The 25,874-nt window shown below is 36.7% G+C and overlaps 1 protein-coding gene across 1 annotated transcript in view; it reads left to right on the forward strand.

Moving 5' to 3' along the window:
• The window catches only part of MAP3K15 (mitogen-activated protein kinase kinase kinase 15), a 94,045-nt gene that overhangs the window by 45,311 nt on the left and 22,860 nt on the right, over positions 1 to 25,874 (forward strand). The window contains 9 exon segments of the mRNA XM_068395397.1: positions 11,820 to 11,949; positions 11,951 to 11,991; positions 13,079 to 13,191; positions 14,440 to 14,599; positions 15,230 to 15,380; positions 15,799 to 15,906; positions 17,238 to 17,287; positions 20,310 to 20,405; positions 22,028 to 22,115. Of these exon segments, the coding sequence (XP_068251498.1) occupies positions 11,820 to 11,949; positions 11,951 to 11,991; positions 13,079 to 13,191; positions 14,440 to 14,599; positions 15,230 to 15,380; positions 15,799 to 15,906; positions 17,238 to 17,287; positions 20,310 to 20,405; positions 22,028 to 22,115 (937 nt within the window).

Below are 25,874 nucleotides of genomic sequence, written 5' to 3' on the forward strand. Positions count from 1 at the left end.
CACCTGAGTGATGCAGTGGCAAGTAGCTTGAAGTAATCTTTGAAAGAATGTCATAGTGAGTCATACAGAGTATATAGAGTATTCAGCGTAAGTGTGACTGATAATGTGCATAATTCTAGTGCCCATGCTTTTATGACAGCTAGCTATAGAGATGGTTTTGAAGGGTAGAATTAAACCTATTTAAAATGCCTTTTTTATTAAACAAAAAAAAAGAAAATAAAACCAATAAGTTCTGAGAAGTGAATTGATTACAACAAGAATTACCTCTGTGAGAAGAAATGTATCAGGTGCCAGACAATGCCCAAATCTATCACAGAAAAGGATAACTAGGCCCATGTTTGGAACCTTAACCCGAATTTAGATGATGATGAAGCCTTTTTAATAATGAGAAGGGTAAATGATTAATATTTAGCTCTTAATACCAAATATGTGAATGTAGTTCCTACATATAATTCAGCTTCTATAGGTTTTTTTTTTAAGACTGGAAGTGTACACTGGGTATCTTGATTCTCCACTCCTGATATCATAGACCATTAAATCTTAGCTGATTAACCATCTACTGAGTCTGTTAACTTGTTTCACTGAAGTCTATGTTTTGGAAAATTTTGATCTGAATATATGAAGACAGAGAGAATCCATTTATGTAACTTGCCGTTTGTTCTGGTATTTATCACACGTAATGAAAGATAGTTTTCTCATTAGGCTGCTTAAAAATAAAAGGAAAAAATGAACTTTCGGTATAAAATATTTAAGGTACAACACAAGGCGGTATTTTAAAGTGGAAACCAGTGTTTTGGCATTTCTTGTGATTTTTGGCTTTTCTTGTGACTATGTAAATTATAAACCATATACAGCCATTATATTCTTGGCTGTATAGTTATTGTTGTTATTATTGAATGCTATGGTTTTCCACCTTTTCCCCCCAACTCCTAAAAATTGCAGACTTGGCCTTATAAAGCTACTGAAATTCAAGTCTCCGTAAGATATCATACTGATGTCTTGAGAAGTGGTTTCAACAAAAAGGATTTGGCCCTATTTTTTCAGAAGTAGTTCATCCAACTTCTAATTATTTCAGGAATTTGACTCAAGATGTTTAAATTTGCCAGTAAGAATAATGTTAGGGTCATGCCTTGTCCTTAGGAAAATATCCTGATTTGATCAGTTTTTAAAACATTTTCATTTAGATGTGCATAATAAAATTGGCAAGCTCCTTCGCTTTCTTTTCTTCAAATTCTTTGTATTTTGAGCACAATGTGAACTTCATGCCATTAAATCTTGTGTTTTGGCAATGCCAATAGTGCCCTTGTAAGACAAGACAAAATGAATGCTGATGAACTTGCTTTCACCATCAACAGATTTCATTAAATTGATCACTAGCCTGAACCAGTGTGACACTCCTTGTGTTAATCTGGGAACAATTTAAACATTTCTATGGAAAAGTTCTTTTCAGAAATAAATGACCAGTTTTCAATCAGTAGGAATGAAGAATTTAGCTTCTACAGCTGTTTTTGCCTTCCTTGAAACAAAACAATGGAGAAAAGTCAAAAGTTAAGACTTGAACATTTTCAGAACAACTCCGCTTAGTTCAAAATGACCCCTGAAGTGTTGCTTTTAGCATCTTACTTCCATGGGTTTTTTGAATTACTTATTTTTTCTGTTTTAAAAACAAATTCTTTTTAGCAAGTTCTATCAGAATCTATAAAAATACAGAACAATATTTTCACTTAATATTCTATTAATTTCAGCATACAGGACAGAATTAATGTTGCTCAGTACAACTGATTGAGCCTACCAGGAACAAAATACATCATATGCAAAATAGAATTAGCAGCTGTAAGACTATCAGACCCTGCAGAAGTTAATGTTTGCTTAATTTTATTACAGAAGTGTACCAGAACTGTGATCATAATCAACAGAGAAAGTCATTCATTTATTTCCTCCTGGCCTTTGTAACCAAGTTCTGTTGGCAATTAATTTCACTCAGAATTTTCAAGTCAGCATTACTCTAGTGCTACACAGAGCTAGTGATGTGGCAGGAAAGTGGTAGAGGATTGCTTCTGGTGGCCCCAGGTCTTTACTGGTACATCAGGTGCACACCAGCCCAATCTGAACCACAGTTGTGTGCAGTTCTGGGTCCAAGTTAACAAGTTGTGCTAAGGGAGGGGACAGAGATGTTTCACTTTAGACGTGGCACCATTCCAGCCTAGCTGCATGTCTTCTGGTTCAGAGCCAGCCTGCATCTGACCTGGCTTGAATCATGAGCAAAGCAAGTCTGGGCCTGCCTGCAGAGTACTGTGCAGAAATGTACGAAAGCATTTACTATTATCATATGTAGGGGAAGGAGACATTTTGATGCTAATTTCTGGTACCCTGATTCACATAGCAGGTTTGTAAGCACAGCCCCTCTCCTAGATCACTATCTTCCTCCCTGGTTTCCATTTCAGAGCAGAACGTTGAAAGCATTTTAGATTTGTCATGTGTTATGTCTAATAACAGAGGCTAATAATGGATGTTTGCAATGACAGATTTGTGCTTGTTTCCAAGCCTGGGCTATCTAAATAGATCACCCTCCTGACTGCTTGTTTAGAAGTCCTAGGGAGCAAAAGGCCATTCCTCTACTAGTGTCCTAAGCTAATTAATTTTGACTCCACACACAAACTGCTCTTTTTTTATACAGACGTGAGTTGGTTTAAGACATTGTTCCTTGTTGCCTCCCAGCTGAGACTGAGATCTGATTGTATTTTAATTTAGGCATAGGATGGAACACATCTTTAGGTATAAGTTCAGTCCAAATGTACAACATGAATGTTTTCAATATTTGTATTCACAGCTTTGGTATGAAGTAAGATGCTGTGTAACTAAGGGCTGGGTGTTTCAGATGTGGATGGCTGTTTGCTTCAGTCCATGGGTATACCTAGCCTGGGAGGCAAGCACTGTGTAAGGAGAAGATGAGGTATGAGAGCTACCATGAAAGGATGTTCTCATAGTTTCAGATTCTTGAAACCTAAGAAAATTCTGAATTAAGACTGCCATTTTATTTTGTCTGTTTTAAATGTGTGTGGAATTGAAGGCCATCTGATTTTTTTTTCCTTGAGAACTTTGCCTGGTGTGGTGCATTGGAATAGCTGGAGGTCAGCTGGTCAGCATCTCAATATTTTGTGTCAATCTGCTTGTTAAAGATGTAACAGTGCTGTATACGAAATAAATACACATTTATTATATGGCATAGCCCTCCACCCCACATATGCAGTTTTCATGTTTATTGTTGCAATACCTGAGTAATTTATCACCATATCATGAAGAAATAGAACAATGGAGTTTACTTCCATTTACAGATGTAGAACTAACACACAGATACATGAATTCCACTAATTAAAGGTTCTTAGCTTGAGGTGTCTACAGTGTGATTTTTCTTTTGAAGTATAAAGCATGATGAAATGTATTTTAAAATCCCATTATCTTCAGCAATAAATGTAAATGCACCTTTATTAATTAGCCTTCAGGATCTCAAGCTAGCACTCCTATAAAATGAGGACCACACATGTCTGTGGCAAGTCTTTGGGTGAAGGGACCTGTGTAAAGCTAGAAGACAGTCATGCAAGATGGCCTCCAGCTGCCTCAGGTGTATGGTTGTCCTTTCTCCTGCAGCTCCCGTCCTCTACTCTAACTGCATCCCAACTCCTGAGGCAGAGGCCTCAACACCAATAGCGAATACACGTCCATGGCTGAACTTCACAGTAAAACCAGCTGTTACATGAGATGACCAGTGGTCATGTTTCCTTTAAACAAAAAACCAACCAAACAAAACAAAACCCACACAAATGCCCCCACCCTTGATCACACACTTTAATTTTACACTGGCAAGTACACATATGTGGCCTGGATTTATGTTGTAGTGATAACCTGAATTTCTGTTTTTTTCTGAAATTTTCAGGGGTTTGCAGTTTTAAAGAGCATTCCTGTGTATTGTGCCGTGGTTTGCATGTCATTGTGTTTGTTACTTTTATCCGCTCTGCTTTTCTATGTGAGTTACAGCTATAGTTCATGGGATTGACTTAGGTTAATACTGCTGGCCTTAGGACCTGGCTCTTGCCAGATGAGCTCTTTTGTGTACTGGTCATATAGCTGAGGTCTGCCAAGTACTTTTGTTGATGAACTTCCAGATTCACCCACAGAGGACCTGGTCAATGATCCTTTTTTGTGGAAGCTTTCACGTCTTACAGAATCTGAATGAGTGAACACATCCAGCTACCACTCCAATAAGTAATTTGCCTGAATATCTAGTGCAATGGCTGTCTTTATTAATGAAAAGAAAGTAGAAATACTATCTGCATGTATAGCATGGTGTTAATGCTGGTTCTCTAGTATTACAGCTTTTTCTTCCCTACTTTTTAATTAAAAAACCTCAAGATTCTTCTCAAGGGAGATGGACGTATAAAGCTATTTAATATACTTTATTAATGTATTACATATGCATGTATTCATGCTTTGTGTTTGGAATCACAATATTTCAATGTTTTAAAGTATCATCTGGATTACTTATAAGCAACAGTTAAATTTTTGATCGATTTGGAAAAAAAAACCAAACCAAAAAACAGTGAAAGAGGATCTTAATGTTTTTTTTTTAAAAAAAATGAGTTGTTTTCCACCAATTGTTTTCCACCGAGTTTTTTGTAGAAAGCCATAACTGTGATATTGCATTTTTAAAAAAAGGTTTATAGAATATCTTCTCCTATTTAATAATTTTAGAATAAAATGAACCATTTCCTATTCTGTGTTTTATATTGCCTCAAATTATCTAAAAGCATTGAGCAAGTCACATGAGTAGTACAAATTATGATCAAAGCCAATGGGACAGGAAGGTTTTGCAATCCATTTCTGTGAATTTTACTTGCTTGTAATCAGGTTAAGAGAGTAACAAAAAAGGATGCTAGTTTGTTCTTTATTGTTTTATTTGCTTTTGCTGTAGTATATATGTAGTAGATAGATGAAGTACAGATATTTATAGTTAATTCAAATACTAAGTGTGCTTGTCAGCTGGCTGTTTGCTTAGGATCTACTCCACTAATACATAGCAAAGTTTTTGGTGATTCGCAGTACACTTACGTTTGAGTATTTTCCAATCGGCCTTATTTACCAGGTCTGGAGTTACCAAGTTCTGGAAGCTTGCAAAGAGGCCAAAGAGTATGCCAAATTCTATTCAGAGTAGACTTTAAAACCAAACCCAACCCTGGCATGAGGCCAGAGCTGTGAAGACTTCAGTCTCCCTCCAAGGCAGTTCTATCTATCTTCACTTGTATTGAAGATGAGGGCAGCTGCAGTCACTATTATTTAACTCAGCATGCTGTGCTTTAACAAGCAACATATTCCAATGCAATAACAAAAAAAGGCAATTAGCAAGTGAAGGGTGTAACAGGGTGCAAGTTGAAAATCACTAGTAATTGTGAATAATAGTAGCCATAGGAAATTATTCCCATTGAAAAACACTGGGTTATTTAAAATGTTCTGTTCTGCAATTACTTAGATTTAGTAAAAAACACATCATGGGGTTCCTCATTTTATATGAGTGGCTTGCATGAAGCACCTGAAGTGTATATGAGGGGGAAAAGAAAACCTGTTTTTTTCATTGCCATATCTAACTGGAGACTTGTAAATTTAGTTCTAGTCTCAAAGCCTAGTTTAGGGTCTTATTTTCCTCATTCACTGTTTCAAATATTGAAGGTTCTACAGTCAAATTGCATCTTCAGTGAAATGTGTTTTAAATCACAAATTAGTTTCTTGTTTTAAGTGCGAGTGCAAGTGTAATAACTCTAATACAAATTAGTTGTATTCCTCAATAATTAGGAATTTTTTTGAAATCTTTTTTTGCTGTAGATTTCTGTACAGTTGGTAGTAGTTCAGATCATCTGCTATGGAGTCATTAAGGCATACTTAACTAACAGTGTCCTATTTTTATGTAAGAAAATTCAAAATACATATTTTTAATTACATATAATTACTGTAAGCAAAGGTATTGTACATGATAATAAAGGAGCACAGGATTGTGTATGAAGACCAGTTATTTTATGAATGATTGTATTTATACTAACTGATTAAGTTGTCTCACTGACATTTCCTCTGCAACGTGACAGTAAGATCAGTGTTTTATTTTAATCGTGATATGTGCAGTAAACTATTGATAGCTGCTTCAAGGCTGAAATCAGAAGATAAAAAAGATTCATATAGGAATAGAGTGGAAAAAAACAGGTTACTCTTTTTGAATCTACTGTTCTATGGGAAACACTTTCAGAATTGTTTGTTATGGTTTGTTTCATTCCCCTGTGCATTGCTCTTCAAGAAATCTGCTTGCTTATAGAGGCCTTAAAATAATAAGAGAAGATCAAATCAACGAGTTAACATGAAATATAAAGGAAACCAAGGGTGGATTCCTTTGAGCGAATTACTTTTCACTGACATAAGGTTTTCTGTAGTATATAGTCTTCTCCAGATGGACAGATGGAAACAAGCCATACTGGGGAAGATGTGAACAAAAAGGTGAAAAAAAAGATGATATCAGCTGTTACTTACAGAGCTAATTCTCGTCCCAGTGAAATCCGTGCTGTTCCTGTTAACTTTCTTGGACAAAGGCTTGGTTCACTGAGTGTAGTTCTGGCTCCTTAACCATGCCAATACTTTAAAGCTGGTAAAACCAGCATGTGAAGCAGGAAGAATTTTTAGTTTAGGGATATTTAAAACTAGGACTCATTATAATAACTGCAGTGGAGAGAAGGATTCAAAGAAGAAAAAGGATTTGAGGGGGGAGAAAGAAGCCATGAAATCAAAAAAGAAAAAAAAAAAAAAGAGAAGTTGTTTTTTGCTGGAAGGCAGTGTTATTCCAGGTGAGAAGCTGTGATATGAATATGATTTCTGGATGATATTTGAGAGCTAGTGGAGAGTAACAGTGTAAGGATGGCCATACTGGCTCAGGGCATAGTTCCTTCTAGCCTAGATTCCTGTCTCTGACAGTGGTCAATAGCATATACCTACCACAGGAAAATGCACAGTGATAAATCTCCCTAAATGTTCCTACTGCTTCTACCAGCTTGTGGCTTAGGGACTTCCTGAGACAGCAGTGGTAATTTTTGTGTTTGTCAAGTAAATTTAGGAAGGGAAAAGGAGGATAGATTCGTAAAGAGATTCTGCTTTCTGCAAATGATGATCAATTGCTGGTTTTGTAACCTCTCTCCATTAGTATAAACTCAGAGGAAACGTGAATATACTGAAGCAAACCTCAACAAATCGTTCTTGCGCTTTGGAGCAGGAGGGGCCTAGAGAACTGTGGGGGTGGTGGATGGGACAGGACTGATTTGTGGAGGGAGTGTTTCTGGTGCCATTAGAAGTTTACGAATTTTTAATCTGAGAATGTCTCAGGTCCCTTAAATATCAATAGCTAAGGAGGATGCTGTGAGTACAACACAAGGAAAAAGCATGAGCCCATCCTTTAGGACTTACTGCTTGGTAGTGTAGTTGTTCCCCTGTGGAAACAAGCAAACATGTCTCAGCAGCATAGAGTACCTCTGGGCTTCTAAATCCAAGCCAAATTGCGGTGACTGAAGTTGCCAAGTTAAGGAACAGCAGCTTCTTTCTGAGAGGGAGAGGAGAGTGTGGAGAAGTGGGGATGGGGTGGGGAGAGACTGAAAAAATCCTGTCATAAATTAGTAGTGGAAAGTTTTTAAATGTATCGTGCTTTTTGGAAGAAGTGATATTACTTCATTTTAAAACTTGTCCCTTGGCTTCAGAGGGAAGTGCTTGAGTTGAATACCTCTCATTATGAATAAGAGTGTCTGACTCCAACCCTGGGTTAAGACAAAATATGGATGATGCAAACTCTCAGGCAAAACTAAACTGGCAACAGAACATTGAGACTAATTTAGAGGAAGTGATTAGAGGCTATAAAAGTGTCCTGCAGGACAACATTTTTTTTTAGGAAAAAAAAAAAAATCTCTGTATAGTAATTTCTGTCTGAAAAGCCTTAGTTTCTTGAAGCTTTCTTCATTCAGAAACATTCCATACCATTGATCATTCTCTCCCTTTGATTTCTTTTCCTAATCCTAATTGTTTAGTTTCTTTTTCAAATACAGCCTAAAACTGTACACAGTACTGAAGCTTAGTGTACTGGGTATTTGTAAAAAGGCATTGTGATGTTTTTAATTTTTACTCTCTGTCCATTTCCTTTTAATTTGTCATTTTGCTTGGGGGGGTTTTGGCAGTGTTTTAGTGAGCACTAGGATATTTTCATAATTGCCCTACTATTTAGAAGTAACTTGAAGATCTCTTTCCTCACTGGTAGTAGCTTTTGCAGTTATCGTGTTCACATAATTTAGACTGATTTTTCTCTGTTTGGTTTCTGTGCAAGATTTTGCAAGGCAAGCTTTGTAGGGAGAGAACTAAAATGTGCTAACAAATAAACCAGCGGGGAAAAAATAGTATTATTAACAGCTCTCCCAAGGCATGTTATTTGTTTTAATATAGTTTCTAAATAAATTGTAGTAGTATTCTTTTTTGCTGCTCATTTACCATTAAAATATATTTTGTAAAGGTAAAACTGTATTTGGAAAGAATCTTCAGATTGTGATTAATGATTTTAAAAACTATTCCCCCAAACTCAGATAAATCATGAAGAATAACTCATATTTTCACTGCATGTGTACAAAGACTTGTTTAAGGTAGGATGCATCTTATCCCAGACATGGAGAGGCTAACAGATTGTATGTTGAGAAGCGCCAATGAAGAACGCCTATTTCAAAACTGTATTTCGTTCCCAAAGTGACTAGTTTGTGTGATACCACGAGGAACATATGCATTTCCATGCAAGCTGGCCTGTGACCAAGGAGCGGTAAAATGAACTGGTAGGGTCCTTTCTGTAGCAGCCTGTTGGGATTCCGCTCTGGCTTATAAAACTTCATATTCAAGGGATTTGCTTTGCAGAATAAGTCTCACCTGGTGCACTAATTTACTCCATAAAGAGAACATTTTCTGCCTTCCTTCTCATGACTGTACATCATAACATATAGTACTTTAGCGTTCCCTGTTCGGAGAGGCTATGGCATCTCCATCCTTGGAGGTTTAATAGATTCAGCTTTTCAGGCAAAGCCAAGGCTGCCATGGTCTAGAGTTGGGAGATGGTCCTGCGCTGAGAAGGAGATTCTATTAGATGACCTCCAGAAGTCCCTTCCAAAGCGCATTTTTGTGATTCGCTGTACTATGGCTTTAAAGGGGGCCTGGGGAGGGTGTGGAAGCTCATATATTTGATACTGCGTAAGAAAAATAGAAGTCAGTGCTACAGCCTTAAGGGTTTTAGGTAATCTCTTTTACTGTATTGATAACATCACAGGCCTGTTTCGAGACACCTTGAAACAAATTATAAGCTGTCAGACATGCAGATCTGACAAAGTTTGGGGTATGAAATAAGAGGTGAAAATCTGTCTTGGTCCAGCGTAACAGGTTCTGCGTATTATCCAACAGTATATTTTCATATTGACTTAGAGGAGTTGCTTGTAGCCTAAATTATGTGATTTTTCTGTTATTTTTTTTCTTGGTTAGCCCTCTCTTTTTGGAATGGCTTTAGAAGGTAATAGCTGTTCCCAAATTCTTAGATTACTGTAACTGGTATGTTGGGTTTGTATTGCCCAATGGGCACCAAATTCTGCTGCTGTGAAAAACAGAGTTTAATATAAAGATATCTAAACTGATTTTTGTTTAATAATATCCTGTCAGATTAGTGTATACTTGTCATGTGCTAAATTTTCTTTATTTTAATATATTTTTAGTGGTTCCTTATCTTATAAGAGATAGAAGCCTTTAATTTTATTTTGAGTCCTCTAGTACACTGTTTATTCAGGTCTTGGTCCTTTGAAATGCTCCTAGTATTGTATTTGGTGTGTACAGGTTCATCCTGTGATGTCCAGAAGTGCTAATCTGCACAGTGTCCTATTTGAAGCAGGGTCTTGCTTTATGCCTTGTATTTTTTCTTTAAAGTTATGCTTTTTCAATCAGTACATAACAGCTCTTTATATTATCATTAATATTTAACCTGTTTTCATACAAGGCAGAGTTGAATCGAAGTTTGTCTTATGTGGGAAGCAGTGATTTTTAAATTTTCTTTTTCCATGCTGAAGTGCTAAGTTATGTACTAGTTGTGCAGTTCTTGTGTTTTCAGCAAAAGCTTGAACACATGCCAAACTTCTGTGACCATGTTTCATGTGACCTGGGAGCTGTTGGATTTAATGTTTTAGGGCCTAATTTTCTTCTAAGCTCTGTTTGCTCAACTTCCTCTGTGTTCATATTAACAACAGTGAAACTTGGGTGCTATTACTGAGAGAATCTGGTTAGTTCAGAACAGCTTTGGTTAGAGCACGCTGACCTGTGCAATGGATTTACCACCACACTTTTAAACTTCTATTTATTTCTTGTAAAACTGACAAAAGATACCAACTTTCTCCTTGTGTGCTCATTAGAGAAGACAAGTATCAATTTCAGAACAACAGTCAATCTGAAGAAAAAAAAAAGATTTTAAAAGTATGCAAGTACTTGCTGTGAAAGTTTGCAGTCTGCCAGGGACATCAAAGGCGGGGTAAAGCCTGCACAAGTAGCTACAAATCTGTTTAATCTTATTAGGTGTTTTCCGTCCCCTACCATGCACTGAAGCCTGAATTTTGCTACAGATGTGTTGTTATTGGTCCTATTGCATCAGCTGGTTACCTAAGGGACTGAGCTGCTCTACAGTAACTATTAATCCTTTCAGGGCATGTAAATAATAAATTTACCAGAAAACCATTATGTGCTACTGGTATTGCTGACAAAGTAATCATAGTACTTGTAAGCCTGATCCTGGATACCTAGGTAGGGATCAAAAAATGGTAAACAGTACTAAAAAGGGGTTGGTAAATATTTCACATCTCTCTGGTGATTAAAAAAGTCTTGAAGAGGCTATTAAACTCTTAAGCTGTATTTGCATTGCTCTTGCAAATAGACATTTGTATTTGTTCTAAGTGACTTTCTGCAATAAATAGTGAATTCTAAACTTACAAAAACAACAAGGTAAAGGGAGGTAAAAATTCTGATGTGTTTAATAATAACAAGGAACCAAAATGTTACTTGATCACCGATTCATTACTGATGTGATTGTTAAATATTTGTCAAAAGAAGCTTTATGACAGCTGTTTGTTTTCCAATTTTTTCTCTAATCTGAAGAATTTTAATTAAGAAAGAAATACAGTTCAGTTTTGCCCTTTTATTCTTGTTGCAGTTCAAAGGCCCCATATTGAGCTCCATCATTCTTTTGGCTGAAATAGGATTGACCTGCTTCTCCTCTACTTAGTCAGTACCCCGCCTGGTATTGGCTCTGGATCCTCTGGATTCAAGATTACATATCTTGGGCATAGCTGAATGAGCTGTCAGCTCGAATGCTGAAAATGGCCAGTTTTGTATAAGTATTGTCAGGAATGAACACTAAACAAGCACTTGTTCTCATTGCAGGATATGCAGAGTCTGTCTGCTTATACAGGGAGGAATCAAGTGAGATGGCAGATTTTTTTCATAGAGGAGTTATGGGGCTGAAATCAGTTCTTATCTGAGCTAGAAGTAGAGTCCCATGATAGGAGAATACATTGTTTTTTATCAATCAATGAGCAATCATATATCAGTGTAAATAAAGTCAAGTCTGTATATAGTAATGATGGATGGGTTGTGGGATAGATGGGGGATAATGTTCTTCCGCCATCTTGAGTTACTGTTTCAGATCTGAACTAATTTATTTTATTCTCTGTATTTGATTTCAGAAGAAATAATACAGGTGACAGGGAGAAGGCACTACAAGTTATGCTTCAAGTCCTGCAGACGTGTGATCACCCTGCTCCAGATATGTTTTGCTTATGTGGGAGGATCTACAAGGATATGTTTCTTGATTCTGGACTGTAAAGATACCAATAGTCGAGATCATGCCATTGAATGGTAACAGAAAAAAAAACCACAAAAATATCTATTTAAAAACTTTTTTGGACCTTTACTTCTGGTTGTGAAAATCAGGGCTGTAAGAGCTAGAAGTTCAAATGTTCCACTTGTTCTGTCTTTTTTTCAGGGTCCTGTGTGTGTAATTGGTTTACTGAGCACCAGATCTTTGGATATGTGTTTCCTTGCTTCTCTTTATAGACTATCATAAATATGGAATGATACACATAGTTTATTGGGGGGGGACACTCACCCATTTCTTTGTAGAGAAAATATACAGTTTATCTGCTTCAAGACCAAAATGAAGTGCAAATGAGGTCACAGGAATTACATTGGTCCTCTGTGCAAGGATGGTTTCCACCTTGGATCCTCAGGAAATGCTATGATCTACTGTATATAAGGAAAAATATTGATACCCTGCATTATGACTCTTCTTAAGACAGCAAGGCATGCTGACCTACTGTTAACATATGTATTTTTGTACAATCATACAAAATACTGCTGAGTGCAATAACGTTAGCAATGTGTGGTTTGTATTGTAACTGAGAAAATACCCCTCTCTATCTTATTTCCCCCACTAAATCACCTCAACATGGTTAGTGCAACATGGGTAGCAGTGAACTTACAAGCTTCAGACGGATTTCTCTATTCTGCACCAGCTAGTGGCGTGCATTCAGCCTTTATCAGCTGTGTCTCTGTTAGCTTTAATGAATGGGAAGCTTTAAAACAAAGGCCTTAGATTGGAGCCTTTTTGTAAAACTTGCACTGAAGACTAATATTTTCATTGCTTCTCTCATACAAATAATATATTAAAATTACTTTCTATTGCATTTAAGAGTTTTGCAGCAACCAGTTTAAGTTTTATTTTCACAAAACTACACAAGGTGGCAGGACATAAAAGTAAGCAGAAGTTTTCTTTCTCTCTGAAAGACAAAATCCTACTTTCTTTCAAGTACTCTTTGCAAAGAGTGCCATTGGTACCACCGTGTAGTCCTTACAGTAAATTAACAGCTTAAAACACCTACCAAAACTTTGCAGTATTTCAGTTCCTTTGTACAGTGAAATGTGAGCTCTTGACTCTTCTCTGCAGGTATCGCAAAGGATTTGAACTCCAGTCAACTCTGTATTCTGGAATTAACCTTGCAGTTTTGCTACTTGTTGCGGGACAACAGTTTGAAAGCTCAATGGAACTGAGAAAAATAGGTAAATATCCACACACAGTGCCACAGGCAAGTTTTCTGCCCCTCTCCCCGTGAAGAAAACAAAACGCTTATAGCGATGGGTTGCATAGACAGAAAGACTGCTCAGCCTGTTTAGGTGACGGGTCCTGGATGGCAGTCTAAAACACGGGGATCTCAAAGGACCGTTTTGCTCCTTGTTGCCTTGGAGTAGCTTTCTAGTAACTTGGCCCATCTAAAGGGTCTCAGAGATGGGAGAGGAACAAGGAAGGACCAGCTTCAGCACCACCCGTAAACTGCCTTTACTGCACCACAGAGCATTGCATAGCCAACAGGGGACAAAGACAGGAAATGACAGTGTGGCCCAGCTCTCCTCAGGGATGCCAGGAAAGGATCCAGAGGGTTTCTGTTGTCCCTGAACTGAGAGATCCACAGGAAGTACTGCCTGGAAGGATCTACCAGGACAGTAGCTAGTTGTCTACCTAGATTCACATCTTCCATGTAGGTGCTAACTAAAACCTACCACTATACATTTATAAATAAATAGTATGATAGAAACAGATATACAGCTCTTCCTAGAAATAAAATAGTTGAAAATTATATTTGGAATCAGATCCTGTCTGAAACACACACTTGAACCTTAAAGGGGAAGAATGCAAAGGTGGCTTTAAATCATTCCCCTGACCTTACTCTGGGGTGGATTTGCATAAGCCTCTAGCCATCAATCTGTTGCAGTAGATGCAGATCTTGAGGACACAGAGATGTGCTCAGCTTACACTAAGCATCAGGAAGCAGATAGCCCAGACAGATAGCACAAGAGTGTTTTCAGCACTGTGTGTGGTAGCAGTTCTGACTGTCTGAACTGTATTGGGGATGTTATTTGTAGACCCAGCCTCTGTGCTGGGCAGTATTTTTTTTTCTGAGGAAAACTTGCTCCCTTTATTTTTATCAGTAATCATAGAATGGTTTGGGTTGGAAGGGGCCTTAAAGATCTTCTAGTTCCAACCCCCCTGCCACAGGCAGGGACACCTTCTACTAGACCAGGCTGCTCAAAGCCCCATCCAATCTGGCCTTAAACACTGCCAGGGAGGGTGCATCCACAGCTTCTCTGGGCAACCTGTTCCAGTGTCTCACCACACTCACTGGAAAGAATTTCTTCCTAATATCTAATCTAAATCTACCCTCTTTCAGTCTTATTAGTCTTTTACTGATAGACCTATCAGTAAAAAAACTTTTACTGACAGAAAAATATTTTTTAATTGAAATTTTACAGGTGTACGGTTAAACAGTTTATTGGGAAGAAAAGGAAGCCTAGAAAAAATGAACAATTACTGGGATGTGGGACAGTTCTTCAGTGTGAGCATGCTGGCTAACGACGTTGGTAAAGCAGTACAAGCAGCAGAGAAACTTTTTAAGCTGAAACCTCCAGTATGGTATGTGGTAGAAGGCTGTAGCTCAAGCACCCAACAATGGGGAAAACACACAAATTTAAAAAATCTTGCAGACACTTGGATAACTTAACTGGATTTTTCCATCTTAGATGGTTTGTAACTCTGACTTCATACTCTGTTCTTTTATTTTGGGAAGGAAGAGGCAAGGTAAGAAATTAAGTTACCCATCACTGTCGGGTTTAAATCCCATTGAAGCACAGGCTTTATAGGGAAGAATTTGGAAATTAATGATGATTCCTTGTGAAAAAATTGGGAAAAGATTGTGAACCCATTCTTTTCAGAGTTTAGATAGCTGCTGCTTCCCTCCCCCACCATCTGCTAGCTCATAATATCCTGTCTAATCACCATGTAACTACCCATGTAACTACATCCATCTGCAAAAATACATTGTTCATGAACATCCGTGTGGACTTGTGACTTAAGGTTTTGACTAAACTTGCTATTCTTTCCAGAAATCTGTAAAAATCAACACAATCAATTTCCATTATGGTAGCTTTTAAAGTACATTTAATTTTGCAGTTAATTATTTGGATGTATAAGTCAGTTAAGTGCTTTTAGACTCCTGTCAAATTTTATTTTCTCTCTGTTAACTCACTAATTCATACATTCTAGGTACCTGAAATCATTAGTTCAGAATCTGATGTTAATTCAGCGTTTCAAGAAACTCACCATAGAACATTCTCCTAGACAAGAAAGATTGACTTTCTGGCTAGATATAATTTTTGAGGCAACGAAAGAAACAACTAATGGACTGAGATTTCCAGTAAGATGTTACGTCCAAACAAGTTTTGTGTGTCTTATGTTTCTGGATAGGATATAACAGGAATTGGAAGACTCTAAACACAATACTTACATCCTTAACTGCCTGTTATTTCATTGCATGAATCAAAACTCTGTATTCTGCTAATCTTTACTTTGTAAAAAACATTTAACCCACCACCCTAAAAGCATTCTAAGAAATACTTTTAAGTCTCCTACAACAAATCGTGATTATACTGTTTTGTTGTACACAGGAACACAGCTTCTTCCTGCGTTGTCTTGCCCTTCTCTCTCACCCTAGAAATTTTTTAGGCCTTACTTTAAGATTAGCCATTATCTGTATCAGAGCATTAGTTTGTCTGGAGATACTGTCATGTAGTAGCTGCTGATTTGTTAAGGAAAAATGTTCTCTCTCTCTTCAGGTTTTGGTGATAGAACCAACTAAAGTCTACCAGCCTGCATATGTTTCAATCAACAATGAAGCAGATGAGAGATCTCTCTCTTTGTGGCATGTCTCTCCCACCGAAATGGTAAAACTGCCAGCAGATGTGTTGCATGTATTCTGGTTCACTGTGCTTAAAGTCACTTTTTCACATGTAGGTTTTGGAGCAATTTACAATCATTTAAAGTTTGCTACATTTCTATGAAGGACAAGCCTCAATATCTCTTTGTGCAGATATGAAAGTTGAGTTTTTTCAGAGAAAGTAAAAGGAGGGACTATGGTTAGAACTCAAGTGTTTTTGACCTCTAGTTCAGATTTCACTTGACCATGTTTCTTAGAAGTGCTTGAGTTATTTGGTCTTCTCATAATATTTCTCATTAGAATTGTGTGGGTTTTATTAAAATGCAGCTCAAAGCTAGATAAAAAAGTAAAGATAAAGCCCAATACTGTGTTTAATGTTTTAGAAATTTTAAAGTTTCTACATTATAAGATTAGAAACTAGAACAAAATGGCAGCCTGTGACAAATAAATGTCAAGAGATGAAATATTTGGTGTCTTGGATTATTGGATAAGGCACAGGAGATTAGGAAAGGAGTAGGCACAGTTATGGACAGTGTAATCTCTTAAAAGTGAAAAATTATTACAGATTCAGATTGAAAGACTTGAAATCTGGAATGTTATTTCACCATTCCTTCTTAATATCAGAACAATGTAGGTGGAGAAGAGACTAATAATGTAGAGAGGCAAAGTGCGGAAAAGCGGCATGTTAGAGGAAGAGAAGACACATAATTACCTAATCTATGAACTTCTTTTCCAGTACACTGCTCTACTTCACTACTTTGAGTGAATGTGTCTGACACAACTTTGCATTATGGAACAAATTCTTGGTACATATCTGGCAGTGCTCAATAAGATCCAGCTAATAGCTAGAGATTTATGGGGGGCTATGTTCCTAGGCACAGGCTGTCCTTCCTCCATTTTGCCTTCACTGTTCTCCCTGGGCCAAAGCTGTTGGCTCAATACCTATTAGTAAGATGTATGAAATTTCCTTTCCCTTCAAGCCTAGATAAGAGTAGGGCATAGTCTGCTCATGTTTAATATGAAATGCTGATGTTCGAGTCAAAACATAATGTTTCGTAAATTGTACTTCAAGATTTATTCTTCAAATTTAATTTTTCATGAGGAAATGTGGCCCTTACTTGCACCCTGTGCCATTTATATTCATTTTTCCTTAAATGAGTAAAACAGCAATGTATGTTTTTTCTTTACCTATACATCAATCTTATTTGAAATTTAGGGGGAAAGAAAGGAAAAGAGACATGTTGGAAAAACTTTATTTTGCTTACCATACTGTGACTTTGTTTTCAATAGTAAGTCAAGGTTAAACTGTGGTTGATTGTAACTCTTTGTTCTTTACAGAAACAGATTCACGAATGGAATTTTACAGCTTCTTCCATTAGGGGAATAAGGTTGGTATGTCAGAAAACAGTTAAGTAGTCTTTTGTTTATGTTTTATATTTCCCTTATGTGGGAAATCTGGATTCTGCCTTAAATCTCTGCTTTGCCTTGGCTATTATCAAAGCTTGTTCTGTCCAACCTGCCTTGAAATGTCAACACAGAAGAGTTTGCCTTTCCACACGTGAGCAGAGCTGTACATTTCTTAAAGGAATACTCATGTAAGGGGGGTGCACAGGTGTGTGTATTCTCTGGTAAACTTCCCTGTTTTCAATCGTGTACCTGCTTTTTATATATTTTTGATATTTTTTCAGTGAAGTTATTGCCATCTCTGTGTTTAAAAACATGGAGGGCAGAAGGAAAGAAGAACCCTTAGCTCTTTTTGCTTCCTTCCATAAGTGAAAGAACCATTTGTCCATTTTCCATAAAGAAAAGGAAACCATGGTATCTATTTTCTGTTTGGAACGCAGAAATGCTTCTGATATGGTGCTATCTAAAAACCTACTATCTTAAACCTGGATTATTAGAGAAATGTTAAATAAGGCATGGACATAGTTTGTGCTGAGGAAAGAATTCTTGAGCTGGAAGGAGACTGCTAGTGGAGTTTCTCAAGGACTAGCCTTTAAATGATTAAAGTAGTTCCATTTTGTGATACCTAGATTAATAGAAACACTAGTGAAAAGTAATTGGGTCTGAAGATTAGTACAAAAGAAGATGAGAATTATTACGTAGAGAGAACAGGATTGTTCTGAGAACTGAAAGGATAGAAAAGAATCACATTCGGTATTAACAACTGCAAGATAGATGACTACATTTAGAATCTAGCTTATATATCTTAATCTAGGCTACTTTGCTGCCAGAAAGGTGAGAAACAGAGCACCAGGAGAGAAAACAAAATTAAACCTGTCTGTACAGGCTGGCAGTGTGTCTGTGGCAGTCTTGCTCTCTGTCTGCATTATGTAGGCTGTAGCTAAGAGCCAGAGGAATCATAAGCACAGGGCACACGAGGTGGGCTTTTGCCTTCTCTCTGTGTTCAGAAGTCACTACGTTGGTGCATCCTGCCTTTCTAGGGACATAAATGGCTGGGGCCACTTGTGTGAGTGCGTAAGCTTAAGTGCTTGAACAACTTTCTGATTCAAATACAAGCATAAAATCAGATACCTAATGACTTCTGTAGTTCTCAAAGCAGAGGGTTTCTGGGCTGTGGTTGTGACCATAAGCATCTTAAGTTTTAGGTCCCAAGTTTGTCTTCCCTGAATTAGTATAATTTGCTTAACCAAATAAGCTCAGTGAAAAAATATTTCTCTGAATAAGGTGAGTGATGATTGCTGTGAAACCCTATAGCTGTGGATTTCAACATAGATTCTATTGTAACTTCAGTGTTTTCTTCTAAAAGGAGCACATTTTGGTTTAAATGAATTCAATGTGATATTTTAATTTACTACTTCAATGCAATGTGAGTGGATGTGAAGTCGTCATTACTGAATTCTGTGAGGCTGACTGAGCATAACTCAGCATAACATTTCTGAAACGTATTAATTAACTTCAGTCAACACCTTGCACAGAAATTAATCTTTGAGAAAGATAACTTTTAATTAAATAGAAGCAAACAATTCATTTGCTTTGATTCTTAATCACTGCTGAGGATTACAAAGCTCAAAGAGGCAATCTTTTTAAACTTAGTGGAATTAGATATTTGCTTTGTACGTGATAACTTACAATTGCTATGCTTTTAAAATTGCATTAGTTTTAGTAAAAAAAAAAATAGTGGTCTCAGTTAACTTATATTCTGTCAAAACCCTTAAATTGTATTTATGCTGAGCAGTTCATCTTATATACCACATGCGTTATGCTGTTTATAATACAGTATTGTTATTTTGATACTGTCTTCTCTATCCTATATTTGTCCTTGGAAGAATCATCTTGCTTTTTAGCAACTGCTTAGTTCTCATGTCAGGTTAATCCACCTTGCTACACTAGAAATTGCTATGCCAGAACCAAGCTACAGATTGGCGTAGTGTATTTTCACATATTTCTGAAAAAATCTTCTGGCAAAATTCTAATTTTTTGGAACATTTGTCCATGTAGCCCTTAATGATGCTACTACAAGTTGGTCTTGTAACATTTTGCAACTTTACTATAGTCTACTGTCATATTTCAACTAACTGGCTCAACAGAGGCTAAGCAAAATCTGAGAGTTTGACTAAACAGATCAGGCAAGAATCTAATCAATTTTATTAATTTAATGCACAAAAATAATGACAGTACCTTAACAAGCATAATAACTTGGCATTTATTAGAATAATACTAAGTACAAGTGTTTGGAATGATAAGAGATTAATTTCTAGGTTTACTTTCATATTGATATTATGTTTTATGGCCTCTTCACTTTTCGCTTCAGTGCATTTAGATGGGATATATATGGCAACGGCAATACACAAAATACAATAAATAATCACTTTTTTCAGAATTATTGTTGCAGTTTAGGGTAAATATTGGTCGTCTCGAAACTTGTTTATCAGTATTAAAGCCGTAAAAATTATATACTGTGAAGGATCTGCTACACCGTAGGTATTTCCCAGTTCAGTTTTACTGTAAGAGTAATGGAATTATAAAAAACAGAAGTACTCGTCAGGCTTAAAAGAAAGGCTTTCCTGATAGCTAGATTAGTGTCTAAGCAATTCACTTTCCATAGAGGTGTCAAATACCAGGAAATCTGATGGAACTGCATAAAATGAAAGGGGAGGCGAAGAACAAACAAACCTCAAAACACTTCATATGAATGAGTATTTTACCAAAGTAAGCAGTAGCTTAATCATTTATCTAACTGGAGATAGGATTATAGAATATATAAGTAAACTCAAAGCTTCTAATTGTAAGGAAAATAAATATAATTGCATACTGTCTCTCTGAGGTAATCAACTGTGAAAAAGATGTTTGCTAAGTGTTCGTAATTCAAAAAAATTAACAACTCCTTGCTCTATTTCTTCTAATAGTTACATCCAAAATAATCTTTTCTTAATGTGAATTTTACAGTATTTCCAAGTTTGATGAACGCTGCTGTTTTCTTTATGTCCATGACAACTCTGATGACTTTCAAATCTACTTTTCTACAGAAAACCAATGCAGTAGGTGAGTTCAGTTTGTGTGGGTATTGCATGCAAGATCTATGTCCCAAATATAATTGATTTAGTAAATATTGAAAGCTGACATTTTTGTTTGATAAATTAATTATTTATTTATTCACTTCTTTTTTCTTGATGAAGAATAAATGATCTAAACTCAGTAACATTTAAGGTGATGAGAGGAATGTCCCATTACACTTGTTGGCTAGTTCTGATCAGTTTACCTACAAGTCATTAGGTCTGAGAAAAGGCTTAGGTAGCTTATTCTAATTTATAACTATTATCTTCGTTTTCTGTGTCTTGGCCATACCATGTAAGGTACTACATTGGTTTAGATTCCCTTATGTTCCTGTTCAGTTTGATTTAAGTATGAGCAACTAGATGTAATAGAAATTTCTAGCTTATATTGTGTCACAGATATCTGTTACTGTCTCTGCCTGTATTCAAATATTTCCTGATTATATGTTGTCTCTAAACAGTAAGCATGCTAACTGAATTTCAGGCCTAAATCTTTACGGACCAAATTTTTCCTGGGGACTGATATTTGGCATATAAACCATCTGAATGATGTAGGAGTGATTTAATAATACATTTAATATTTGGGTTTGGATAGTATATTTATTTTTCTTGCAATAATTATTATTCATGTATTACATGGAATAAACTCAAGTTAAAGACAATTATTAGCTCTGCAGGGTGCAGTGCGTAAAAGGTAGGAAACATCAAAATTCATGGTGCCTACACAGCCTTAATTTGACATTGCAATTTGTGTTATGAAACATGGTCACTTTTTAAATGCCTTACTCAGTGCACAACAGGAGTCCATTCCACAGATGTGTCTCTATTAGTCAGTGAAAGAGATGTGAATATTTTATAATAATTTTTAGTAATTCTTAACCATTTGTTATGGAATTTGGAAAAAAAATGAGTGGCTCAGGCAGAGGACTACAGGAAAAAATGGTCTTGACCTTAAGGATCTCCAGCCCAGAGAACTGGATGAAATTAGTCAAAACTCTCTTATTCAAAACACGTTACTACTTTTATATTCTTGGCTTTCTGGATGCCTGACTAGAAACCACAATATCTGGTTTTCAGAAATATTGAGTAATCACACTTGCAGCCAAAGTCCGTAGGAACATTCACGTTGAACTGAAGGTAATAAATTTTTCATCACTACACAGATGGAGAACCGCCCCATATGATGTCACAAATTTAGCACTACTGAATTGAACCATTGAAAATCAATACTTAATATTTTAATATCTCAACTTTTTCTTTAATAATATTTGTAAAGACAAGTCCATACTAAGCACTTTTCATCAAAGTGTACAGCAAAAATATTTGGGTTTGATCTACCAAGATTTTACTATGCAATTACAATAACAAGCAAGTATTGAGTTCTGCTACAGCAAATAAAATAATTTTATAAATAATTAGGCTTTTCAGTGTATGTTTGGTGTTATTCCTTATTTAAAATAGGATTGATATGGAGAAAGTAAGTAAAGAAACCTATGAACAAGCTAGTCAGTTTATTAGCTTGAAAGCAAAGCCCACCTTGTGAAGAATCTATTCAGTCTCCTTCCAAAAGGATGTTTTTCTTTGATCCTGTGCTATTTATTGCTTTCTTAGATTCTGTGGGCTGGTGAAAGAAATTTTGTCTGATGCAGTTGGCAGTACTTTGGAACTAGAAGGAGAAATAGATGGAGACACATTGGAGGTATGTCAAGGATAAAAGATCCAAGAACTCTGAAACTTGTTCTCCATCTTCCCTGCACTTTCATATCAGTATATGAGAAAGATAATAAGTAGCATTTAAACTCCTCAATTGTACATGAAATTTCAACTCTTACAAAACTATTCGTACACAAGAGTTGCATTAATTTGAAAAAACACATTTTTAATGAAGTGAGCCTGTTACTACTGTAAACTGCATAAATCCCTATTGAAGGGTGTTATTGATCTTGTATTTGTGTTGCAAACAATCTATAGATGAGAATCATCTGATATCAGCTGGCTTACGGGGATAAAAAATATAAGATATTAAATAAATTCTAGGAAAAAGCCATTTAGCAAAGGTACTTCAGTTTTTCTAGCTGGTATATGATACTATGACTACCCCGAGTAATTTCATTTGACAGGCTTTTTGTGTCACAAAAATTTGCACGTATTTAGGATCAGATTAATCCATTGTGCTTTTGACTTATCACTGAAACATCCATGTTAAGAACCTAGCAGCTGTATCCTAGCTGAGGAAAAAAAAAGAAAACTTGGAAAAGATCATTCACATTTTATATGGGCTCAGGTTAGGGTAGATGATTCCATGTCTTCATAAGACAGACTGCCTTGTAGCAAATGTCCAGATTTGTAGCACTAAGTACATATCCTGTGCTTCTGTTTATCTGTTTTGAAATCTCAAAAGCCATCAAAAAAGTAGGTTGTAACTTTTATTTGTGGTCGAGCAAATTCAGTCAATCCGATTAATGAGTGTAAAAACTCTACTGTGGTTTGTTTGAGTTGGGTATCTTTCTGACTGTGTCATGTTCCAGCAATTCTTTTAGGCTTACGATTCAGAGCAGCTCTTTATGATAGTGAACCTTTTGTAGTACCTGAGGCTTCAGAAAAGGATTAAGAAAGTAGAAAACCCTCTACTGTACTGTTGAATGTAATTGCATATGGTGGGGAAGATGAGTTTTTGCACTGAATTTTGGCCACAGAATCCTCTCCTCAAGCGAAAAGGACAAGATATGCACATCTATTAAGCCCAGCTTAGTACATATATCTGTGGTCTCAGCCTAGGATCAGGGTTTTGCCTTGGCAAAGACAGGGTATTATCTATAGCTGCAAATTTTACATTGCATACTTATGTACTTAGCTAATAGCAGGTTAATCTCCAAACAACACAGTCTATTCAACTGTACAATAGTCTCTCAAAGGAAGTGAGCTCACCATGGCTTGAGCCTTTCGAAAACGAAACTGGAAGAATCACTTGAGAATGCACAACAGGAAACAATCCTGCATGAATCAATGATGTATGGAGAAAAGACTATCGAAATTATTTTTAAATCTTTAAGCTATATCATTCTACATATCTTGAAGTCTTCACAATTATCACCTTGTACTTACTGTCTTAGGTCAGGACATTAAGACAGAAATTAAGATACAGATGGGAAGGATTAATTTGTTTAGCTTATAAATAAGCTAAGGCACTTAATGTCTTTCTGCAGCCTGAGATCTTGCATTTAGGAAGAGTCAACATGGAAAATGCAGCTTTATATGGTCTCGATGGGCTTGACAGGCACAGAGAAAGCAGAAGTTCTTACTGTTAGTAAAAGAACTGTTTATATTTGGGGAAGATGAAGAAATAACCTTGAGCACAGTTTGGGGGAAGAAAATATGATTTCAGTCAGAATTCTTATGAGAATGTTGTCCCAAGGGGTTGTGCATTTTGGATTGCAGTATTATTTGAAAGCAACTACAGTTGAGTTCTACAGCTGACTAGGATTCGGAAGGAGAATGAGTTTAGCAGTCCTTTCTACCTTAGGGTATTTGCTTCTGGATATTGATGTTGAAGAAGTTCCTGTCACTTTAAGAGTACCTGCTGTACCCGAATAGGCTATCCTAGAGATCAGACTCTGCCCTACCGTGTTCATACGGAAGATCAGCTATGAACACGTGTTTACTCATACCCAATGGTTGAATTGCACATCCAGCAGATCACGTATTCAGACTTTTGGCAACTAGCAGTGATTTATTCAACCTTTGTAGCTGTTGGAAAGAGAGGAGGCAAATGTAAAGTGGCATCAAGTATATAGAAGTCTATTAAACTGTCTACTAACTAGCATTGAACTATAAATCTCAATGATTTTCATGTATCATGGGAGCCAGACTAGAGAACATAGGTTTCTCCACAGTAATTATAGAGTTGGCTTAGGACCAGTGTGTTGCAGATAGGATTGCTGTCAATCTTAAATTCTGCAATGTGACTGCTGTCTTTTTTCTGCACAGTTTTATGTCATATGATAGCTCTGAAATCTGGATATGCTCCTACCAAAGAACCTGACAAGTTTTACATATGGTGTTTTAGGTTAGTTATGCCTATCATATAACAAGATTATTGTGAACCGTGAAGTGCTGAAACATGGAAAATTAAACTGTGCTTAAGCTGTGCTAACTCAAGTTTAGTTCCACGGAGCAGAATGTGCTGTTAGGATAAATGACAGACGGGTTTTCTTTAGCACCTTCCATACAGCAGCATGAAACTTGCCATCTTTGCTGAGGTGAAGAGGGGGGGAATGTTAGTGACACATGGACATTGCAATACCAGAGCTGCAATACAAACTGGGAAGACACTTCAAAGAAATAGATCTCAAGGCTGCATTCTGTATGAGAGGGTGTTACTGGATGATGCAGAAAAAGTGGTCATTGACAGAAATGTCAATAGTTATGACCATTGTAAAAAGGTTTGTTGTTTTTTTTAATAGAGAATTCATATGAAGCCACAGAGAATACCCTGCAGTTTTCCCATATGGGACATCTTGGATTTGGGAAGATAGGAGGGGAGGTCTGTGTATTCCTGATAGCATATGAGGCTGTGAAACTGTCCGATTCCTTTCTTAACTCTTTGCAGAAGTGCTTTTTCAGTATCCATTATCAGTTCCCTGATTTGAATCGGGTGTGCTGCTTAACCCAACTTCCATCAGAAATTTGGGTTTATTTTGTGTCTGGGATGTTCTTTTGTTAAGCATCATTCATCAATAGGCTTTTCACTGACCTTTATAGTAGGAGAGCTCTGCAATAAGGTCACCATATGGGACAAGACCATGAGGTGGTGTAAATTAGTGTAGCTTTACTGAAGTCGATAAACCAGCAGTGACTTATTCAGCTGGCAATATGACCCAGCATGGTTTCAGCAGCAGTAGGAACCACCACTTCATATATTTAATCATCCCTGGAGAAGATGAGCCTTTTTTTTTTGCCTTTTGGAAAAGCTCATAATGAGGGGAACATGCCAGAAATGAATTTTGCTGTGGCTAAGCTCAAATGAGAGGTTAGGGTCTTAAAACAGTGTCTACCCACTGTAATGCGAATCTCACTTTTATCTATTTATTAAACCATTGGTTTAAATATTATAGGTTATGTTCCATATATTTACGTATTGTGAAGGCTCTGTCAGCAATTCTTAGAGATGACACCTGAATGTATTCTTTTGACAGCACTGTTTCATTGAATTTGGTTTAATGCTGTGTTCCTTGTTTGGGTGAATGCATTTGGGAGTTGGCTAGGGAAGATTGTTTTGTGAAGCAAGTAACATGGAAATTTTACAAGTTGTATAATGCACCAGCCTGGTGGGTAACCTACTGTACTACAGCTGTAGTGCACTGTACGCAGTGTAGTACACAACTCTTGTTAAATCTCTCTGTAATATCAAATGTTAGTGATGACAATTTCTGTGCTGCTTTGTTTATCTTTTCCGCTT

The sequence above is a fragment of the Nyctibius grandis genome, chromosome 2 (genome assembly GCF_013368605.1).
Source record: "Nyctibius grandis isolate bNycGra1 chromosome 2, bNycGra1.pri, whole genome shotgun sequence".
NCBI lineage: Eukaryota > Metazoa > Chordata > Aves > Nyctibiiformes > Nyctibiidae > Nyctibius > Nyctibius grandis.